General features: G+C 43.6%; 1 protein-coding gene across 4 annotated transcripts in view; it reads left to right on the top strand.

The window, feature by feature from the left end:
- Positions 1 to 9,176, top strand: part of Palld (palladin, cytoskeletal associated protein) — a 383,084-nt gene that overhangs the window by 366,223 nt on the left and 7,685 nt on the right. For all 4 annotated transcript variants that reach the window (XM_021219923.2, XM_021219925.1, XM_021219926.2 and 1 more), the window contains 2 exons: positions 3,461 to 3,555; positions 5,346 to 5,478. In XM_021219923.2, coding sequence (XP_021075582.1) covers positions 3,461 to 3,555; positions 5,346 to 5,478 — 228 coding nt within the window. The remainder of the gene's footprint in view (positions 1 to 3,460; positions 3,556 to 5,345; positions 5,479 to 9,176) is intronic.

Raw genomic sequence — 9,176 nt, 5'->3', positions numbered from 1 at the left:
CCGTGATCAGCCTCTTTAGTGCTCAACCACTACCCTCTGGGATTGGAAAAAAAAAAAAAAAAAAAAACGGAGATGGTGGAAGTGGACCCGATGTCGTCAGCAAATCGAAATCCCAGCCCTCCCTCTCCTCCCATGGTTTTAGCGAAGGGTGATTACGATGAAGGTTCTGGGTCGACCGTGAGGAGCAAACTACTCAAAGAGCCTGCAGTGTTTTCATCAGGAGACAGACCCAGAACTCACAAACCAGGGGAAGCTGAGATGTGGAACCCTTATCCCACATGCACAAGAGGCCAAGGTTCAGTCTCCCACTACAGTAAAAGGGGCGGGGCCTCAGGAAGGAAGTCTGAGTTCCTAAGTGGACACTTCCGGTTGTGGTGATGTGTTGTGGAAGAAGACTGGGCATTTAGTGATGTTTCCACAGGCATTCCTATCCCATGTTTCTGATCATGTTGCTGGTTGATTTTAAGTTCGAAGGTGAAAGCGGTTTTATTCATCCAGAGTTTCCAAGAGCAGGTGTGTCCCTGTCCAGCCATTCCAGCTAGACTTTGTGTATCGTGTATAGACAAGGGGCTTCATTTTTCCTACCTGCACTTTGGCAGACCTGATCTGTGGCTACAGATACATGGTGTTAAAAATAATTCCCCAGCTTACAACATCTGGTATTGCATATTGAACTCGTCATGTTTTTGTAGCTTGTGACTTTTAGAGATTTAAAATAAGAATGTCCTAGGTAGACACGGATCCAAAAATCAACATGAAAATCTAACTCCCTCAAAAAGCGTTTATTATTTGAAGCATGAAGTGCAGCTGGCAGAACGCTGCAGCCAGCCCTCTACTGCCCCGTGCTCCTTAGCTTCCTCGGGGTTTCTGTGTGCTTGTTTTTCTAATTTTGAAAGCATTTGGGGTTAAAGTGGAGACAGCTCATACTCTGTAGCCTACATGATGTGAAATGACCAAGAGGAGGAGGAAGGGATCAGAGTGGAAAAATTAGTTCAGTAACATGACACAGCAGCCAGGACTTTCCTGAGCCATGGAAAATAATTACAGAAAGCAGGCAAGGGAGGCGCTGAGAACCAAGGACAGAGGGAGTTAATGATATTCAGCAGGAGGCTTTAAAGCCGTGGAAAACCTGAACGAATCTTTGGGGAATAAGAAACAAGCTAGATATTGTTAGCTACCTCTACATTTTACTTGGGATAGAACACAGCTCTAAACCCACGCCAACTGGGCCACGTGTTCTACTCCGTGTGTACAGCTCGGGCAGTTCATCAGAGCAGAGCATCTCACAGCTTAGCATGATTGTGCAGCACTACCCCAGACATTGCCAGTTCAGAGATCACAGAAACAGTTTGTTTCAGACCTAATCCTGTCTTTAAGACACAGCTGAATCTAAACACAAGTGTTTTGCTGTGTTTTGTTATGTTGCTAAGTTACCGTAGACTGCGTTTAAGTTGGGAAGGCTGTTTTGCGGTTTGATGTTTCCTCCAATTGCGTGATGTACACAAGCGCGGCAGGCTTTTACAAAGGCTCGTGTGCTACGAGTTAAGCTCATAAACTATGAAACATAAATGTTATTTTCATATCATGTAAATTATTGGCTTCGCGTGATGAGGCACCAAATGACCTCTACGAGCTGGATGTTCACACAGAATCATTTCAATAATTCAAACTTCTTGCTTGTACTGTAACTTTAAACTTGGTGGATTTTTTTTTTTTTTTTTTTGAAATAGATGTAACACAGAGCTGAGTTAAATACAGAAAATTAGTGCGTTAGTTTTGCTCATGTTAGCATCTGGTCATACTCTAGGTCTTACTCGACCATTCACTTGCGTTATAATATTAGAGCAGATGGAGGTCTGAAAGTTAAAAGCAAGTACAATACTGTGTACTTGTGCGTGATGGTGATGACGTCTGTGGTTGGTTGGATTATCCGGAAGGTTAAAATCACTCGGTGATGATTCTGCACGAGCAGCCTCTTAGTTAGGTGTTCAGTCTCATGCCTGAACTTTCTTGTGATGTGCACAGGCAGCATCCTCAAAATGGCTTCACTGAATTCTAGGTTTGTTTTTCAAAGGAAGAAGTTAAAAGTATGTAACTTCTTAGTTTAGATAATTTCTAAAGAGTTCCTGTATTAGTTAGCAACATACTACATTTTTTTCATTAAATTATTTGCTGATTGTGTGTGTGTGTGTGTGTGTGTGTGTGTGTGTGAGAGAGAGAGAGAGAGAGAGAGAGAGAGAGAGCACTTGCCACCATGTGTGCATGGAGCTCAGGGGATGGCTTGTAAGAATCAGTTTCTCTTCCTAGCATGTAAGTCGTTACAATACAGTGCGAACCTAGTAATTCCAGTTCGTCTCTGGTCTGCATTATACCCTATGTGTCCACCTCTTCTGAGTGGTTGCATCACTAAGGAAGTCATGATGGGGAAGACTGGAGAACCAGGTGACTGGATTCCTGCCTTTCGTTAACCCCCACGATGGGTTTCCTACTATGATATCCTACCTGGCTTCTTCTGATGCAGCCTGTCCCTGCCTAGTCTCAGCTGGAGCCCGAGTCTTCAGCACACTGCTACATTGCCTGTCTATATTGGCATCTTGTCCCACAGGTTTCTCATTCATCCCAGGCCAGAAGTCACAAAGCCTAATTATTGATGGCACTTCTGCATCTCGTGGTCCGTCCCTCTCTTGATGTTTCTGTTTGGACAGCATTGGACGTTAGAAGTAGATCTGCTCATTCTGAGAAGTGGGGGAGGGACTCACTGATGTTGCTACCTGTGAATAATAGTGATGAGAAAAGCCAAAACCAACTCCAGAGTAACATCTGGTGACTTATTCTTGTCATCTGGGTCCCCTATGGATTGTACGTGTCTACCTACAACTTATCAAGTCTCCAGGTGGCAAACTTAAGAGATAAATACAACTTTTGATTAGCTAAGCCTTTATCATGTGACTCACATATTCTGGGCATTTGGTTGTTCCTGGCTTTTAAATTGTGCACGTGTTTATTTTCAGAGACTACAATGACATACCGTCATGACACTTGCCTCATCCCATGCACACCTCTTACAGTATGCCCATTTTCATCATGCAGGCATCCCTTAGTACATGGCTTCGACAAAGCAATAACACTAAATGTTGATGAGTGTATTACTGAGAAGACCTGAGAGAGAACTCAGAATTAATAACAACAAGCAGATGTTTACTTTGCAATTTAGCTTCCTGTGTTCGGAAAGCCCTTATGTTGCAGATTAATGAGAGGTGTCATTTTGAATGCCATCCTAGATAAAACCATCTCTTGTCACCTGAATTCTTTCAGCAAATAGTTTTACTGAGGCACTTGAGTTTGGTCACTAGTGGTACATGACCGTGAAATAATGTCTTAGAGAGAATAAGATACAAGACTTGCTAGTGTGTGGTGGCTAACATGTTTGCTTAATGTCTTCTCCTGATATCTCTGACAGGGTCGTGTCAGTTGTACAGGAAGGCTAATGGTACAGGCTGTCAACCAAAGAGGCCGCAGTCCCCGCTCTCCCTCAGGCCATCCTCACGCCAGAAGGTATTTCACATGCTCCTTCATGGGGGTCCTGGGGGTTGCTTCTCATCCATTTATTGCTATGAACCCATTGCTATGGCAATCATAGGATGACAATGGACACAGACTTGAAGTGGGACCTCCTTATTTTGCCTCTTTGCATTTTACAACTAGGAGGGAACAAATACTTGCCGATATGTGTCCAAACCGAAAGATTCAGCAATACAACCACTAGTTATTAAGGAGGAGACAATTCATAAAATATAAGAAAGTCAAGATTCAAGGCCTTTACCTGGCACATGAACATGAAAATACTACCAAATGGAACACGAATGTCCAAACTAAGTCTAAACCACCAGCCGTGTGGGCTAACAGTCATGCATCATTACCACTATTCTTAAAATCAGCTAGATTTGGTAAGAGTACACGTCACGTCACTCTGTTGGAGACAGCGCAATGAGAGTGTAAGATTTTGGGTAAGATTTGTCATGAGACCCCAAGTGCTCTAGTAAATGTCTACACCCCAGGCCTATGAGGGACGCTGAACCGGTGACAGCAGGCAGGCGCTGGATGCCACTTCTTAATAATATATTTGAATGTTAAAAGAAATATGATAAGGCAGCCAGCCAGTCAACCTGTCATGCCTAGCTGTATTGCAGACACAGCATCCCAAAATAGCACTATGTGTAAATTACAGGCCCTGAGTGCAGACACCTTTGGTGGAGAGATAAGCAGAAAAAGTGGGCGGGCATCAAACAAGTGGAGCCAGAATCACCCGGTGACAACCACAGAGCACTTGATTCTGACAAGGACTGAACATGTGCAGTCGATGACCAGTACCCGCTGTGGCAGTGCCAGCTCCCGGGAGCCTAGATCTCTATCTGTGGCTCTAAAGTCACATTAGTATTATGTCCGTCACTCTATGTCCTTCTTTTCTACTTCTGTCCAATAAGTAGACTACACCTACACTTCTCCACATGTCAGTGGCCCCACAAGGCCCACTGTCATATAGCATATATCACATGTCATACATTATATGAAACAACTAATTGTTGTTAGCCTGACATAGCTGAACCTGCACTGAGGAACCTAGGGCCTCGTGCCTCTGGGGCAAGCGCTCTTCCACTGAGCCTCAGCCCCGCCCTCGGCTTTTAAACTTAATCTTCCTAATGGTTCCTAACAATTTGTCCTCAACACCTAGCTCTGTTCTCAGGTCCCCACGGCCATTGCTTTCAGTTCCGTTGCTCTGGTAACAAACTACACGAAGTCTGAGTAGTCCGTACCACCTTCTTAAATCAGAAAATAAGGCCTTTAGGCATGCAGACTAATGAAAAATAAAAAGTGCCTAAGAATGTAATTTGTTTTTCTGGGGAACATGAAAGGGAATTTTGATGAGAAATGCATTCTATTTTTAGAAAGTAAGACATTATAATTAGCTACAAAAGTAAAATCATGGTTAAAAAAAAGTTAGTATTTATTTCTATTGGGAAAGAATCAGTAAAAAAAAATAATGAGCAAAAGCTGCTGTTACTTCTAACATATCCTAACATAAGTTTTAAACATGTCTATCTAGGTAAAAGTATTCTCAAATATAGTAGCCTCATTCTCCATTTCCATTTTGTGGTTCATATTTCGTAGTCTGCTGACTGGAGACCACTATATTGATCATACACTTCCAAATGAAACAAGGTTTGCTTGTCTGATTTTTGCTGTGTAAATTTTTGGGAGGGTGTTCTCAGACCGGGCCGTATGTCTCCTGGAAATAGCTACCATGTATGTTGTATTTATCCGCCTATCCCTTCTCTTGTTCCAAGGCCTCGCTCTCGATCACGGGACAGTGTGGATGACAGCGAGCCCATTCAGGAGCGATTCTTCAGACCTCACTTCCTGCAGGCCCCTGGAGACCTGACCGTTCAGGAAGGCAAGCTCTGCAGGATGGACTGCAAGGTAAGTGTGTCCCTACCTGCCTGCCGTACCCGTACGGTGACCCGCACAAGAGAAAGGGACTCTGTGTCTACATACAGTTATCATCAGTTTTCTTTACTTGTAAACATATGTTAAGTATGTTTACTCTGAACTCTATGCACCAAACTCCAGGGACTCACTGGGTCATCCTGACTCTCTCCCTCCCTCTCCCCTCCCCCATCTTGTACTAACAGTTAATTGTGATAAATCTGCCCTGCATCCCAGTCTGGAATTACTTACATTTTTATTCCCCCCATAAAGCTGTATTACTTGTCTTCTCATAATAGTTTTTATTCGTTGACTTTATTTTAAATTAGCTTACATGCCAACAGGTTTCCTTAAGGCATTTTTCATACATATTTAGCTTGGGTTGGTTTCCAGTCCCACTCCTCCCTTCCCCTACCAGCCTCCCACTGTTCCCTCCCCTACCAGTAACCCCACCACCACCACCACCCCTCCCATCCCGCATTCCACCTTCTATCCTTTGTATGCTACTGTCCTAAGCTTTAGCTCCTAAATGTGGGTAGTTTTTAAAATTATTTGGGCTCCATCTGCTGGTTCTTTCTGGGATTGCAGAACAGGAAAAATTGCCTGTTTGGTAGAGGTTTGAAAAAAAAAAAAAAATGATGTTAAAATAAATGTCATGGCTCACAACAGAACATTAGGAAGAACTTGGGGAATCCCACAGAAGAAGGGGAAGAAAAATTGTAGGAACCAGAAGGGTCGAGGACACCAGGAGAATACAGCCCACACAATCAAGCAAGCAGGGCTCATGGGGCTCAGAGACCGAAGTGTCAATCATGGAGCCTGTGTGGGTCTGAGATAGGTCCTCTGCATATATGCTATAGTTGTGTACTTTAGTGTTCTTGTGGGACTCCTAACAGTGGAAGTGGGTGCTGCCTCTGACTCTTTAACCTGCTTTTAGGACCCTTGTCCTCCTACTGGGTTACCCCATCAAGCCTTGATATGAGGGTATGTGCCTACTCATACAGTAACTTGTTATGCTGTGTTCAGTTGATATCCCTGGGAGACCTGCTCTTTTCTGAGGGGAAATGGAGGCATGGATCTTGGGGTCGGGGGGAGACAGAGAGAGGGAATGGGAAGAATGGAGGTAGGGAAAAGTGGGATGTAATATATAGGAGAAAAATAAGTGAAAGGAAGTAAGTTTCATGGATATTCACATGACACTGCTAATGTGCAGTGAAGGAGAATAACACATATTGGCATTTCTACAACAGGCCACCGCGATGGCATTAATTAATGTTGAAAACATCATTCTTGAAGATGCAAGAGTGGAAAGAATCATTCCTTTCTCAGTATGAAAGAGAACTTGAGTTTGAGAGAGGTTTTGCCAACGACCACAAGAATGGGAGGACCATCTGTGTTCCCTCATTTTTAGGGGTGTTGTGTGTAGCTTTTGCTACCCTACCTAAACTCCAGGAATGGACCATGCTACCAGCCCCAACCCAACTTCCCTTGAATCCACAGATAAAAGACACACACACAGTTGTTCAATTTCAGCTTGCCTTTTGACACAATTGCTGGATGCTACTTATCTCCCACCTGGAAAAGTGTGCCCTTATCAGTCTTAGCCCCGCACCTCTCCTCAACTTCAGTTGCTCAGTTACATCTAGTTCCTGTTAAATACCCCAACCGCCAGACTGTAGAAACATCCAAGATCTCACATGGCTGATCACCTTTTCTCCCTCAGAAGGGTGGTGACCTTCCCTCTCCTCTCCTTGCACCTCTAAGTCCTGCCTATCCCTTCCACCCAGCAATTGGCCCATGGCTTCTTTACTGACAGATCAAAAACCAATTGGGGAAGACCTTTGCATCAGACCTACCCCTACGAGGGGTCAGGGGCTTTAGCTCAATCCTAAAATTTTACTTTGAAGCAATCAAATTTATTTGCTTATTCTTTCTTTTTTTTTTTAAAGTAAATTTGGTGTTCTAAGAACATACAGAAAAGAAAATAATTACTAATGTAGAACATCTTACAGAATAAAACACAAGTTGAACATCAATGCATTTACTTTATTTTTAATCAAGAATTAATATATGGGGGAGTGGTTGTGGCTCATACAGGACAACCAGTGGTCAATAGCATGGAATGCAGACAGGTCAATAGAATGACCTTGACACAAGTAGATAGATAGATAGATAGATAGATAGATAGATAGATAGATAGATAGATTTAGCATTCACTTCTTGGGGGCCTGGTAAGATAAGTCAGCCAGTATGCTGTCTGCTGCTCACACATGAGAGCTTGAATTCAGATTTCTCCAACACCCACATAGAAAGCTGGTGTTCTGTAACACACTGCTGGTAGGGTAGGTAGACACAGGTAACCCCTAGAGCTCACCCAGGCAGTGTAGCCAACCAGTGAGCTCTTTGTTCAGTAAGCCATCCTATCTTGAAAACAAGATGCAGAACTATAGACCTCTGTCTTCTACCCACATGAGCACATGCATGCACACAAACACCGCACACAGGAATTCGTATGCTGGGACTACCGTATGATCCAGCTGGATATAGTCCCATAGGAAATGCAAACACTCATAACAGACATCTGCACTCATATCACTCATGGTGTCTGAAGTACAGAATCGATTTAGTGTCCCGCAACAGATAAACAGGCCTTATTTTTTTCTGAGTTCTTAAATTTTTAATTACATTTTATCACTAAGTTTTTTTATTATATATTTTCTTTATTTACATTTCAAATGTTATCCCCCTTCCCCTCACCATCACCCACCTACTCCTACTTCCTGGCCCTGGCATTCCCCTACACTGGGGCATAGACCTTCACGTAACCAAGGACCTCTCCTCCCATTGATGACTGACAAGGCTATCTTCTGCTACATATGCATCTGGAGCCATGAGTCCCACCATGTGTACCCTTTGGTTGGTGGTTTAGTTCCTGGGAGCTCTGGGGGTACTGGTTAGTTCATACTGATGTTCCTCCTATGAGGCTACAAACTCCTTCAGCTCCTTAGGTCCTTTCTCTAGCTCCTCCATTGGAGACCCTGTGCTCAGTTCAATGGTTGGCTGCAAGCATCCACCTCTGTATTTGTCAGGCACTGGCAGAGCCTCTCAGGAGACAGCTATATCAGGCCCCTGTCAGCAAGCTGTTGTTGGCACCTGCAATAGTGTCTGGGTTTGGTGACTGTATATGGGATGGATCCCCAGGTGGGGCAGTCTCTGGATGGTCTTATCTTCAGTCTCTGCTCCAATATCTTTAAAATATACCTACATAATGTATACTGAAAGAAGAAATGCCATCATTTGTGAAAGTGCAGTGTTCCTGGAGGACACTGTTAAAGTGAAATGTCCTGGGTACAGAAAGACAAACATTCCATGATCTCATGTACCTGTCACTTCCTGTAGCATCTAAAGGACCTTGACGGTGGAGGGGTTAACTGATGCTTACTGAGGGCTGGCAGCACAGGATTGGGAAACTGTCAGTCACAGCTGGGAATGTAGGTCATCAGGAGACCTGTGTTCAGGAAATCCATTGTTCCGCATGCTGGTCATTACCAAGTCATCGAATACATGACAGCGACTGACAGGAGGTTGTAAATGCTCCTGCCGCACCAAAAAGAAGAAGAAGAAGAAGAAGAAGAAGAAGAAGAAGAAGAAGAAGAAGAAGAAGAAGAAGAAGAAGAAGAAGAAGAAGAAGA

Source organism: Mus pahari, chromosome 19 (assembly GCF_900095145.1).
Source record: "Mus pahari chromosome 19, PAHARI_EIJ_v1.1, whole genome shotgun sequence".
Lineage (NCBI taxonomy): Eukaryota > Metazoa > Chordata > Mammalia > Rodentia > Muridae > Mus > Mus pahari.
The sequence above is the reverse complement of the archived record's forward strand: the minus strand, read 5'-3'. Positions and strand labels throughout refer to the sequence as shown.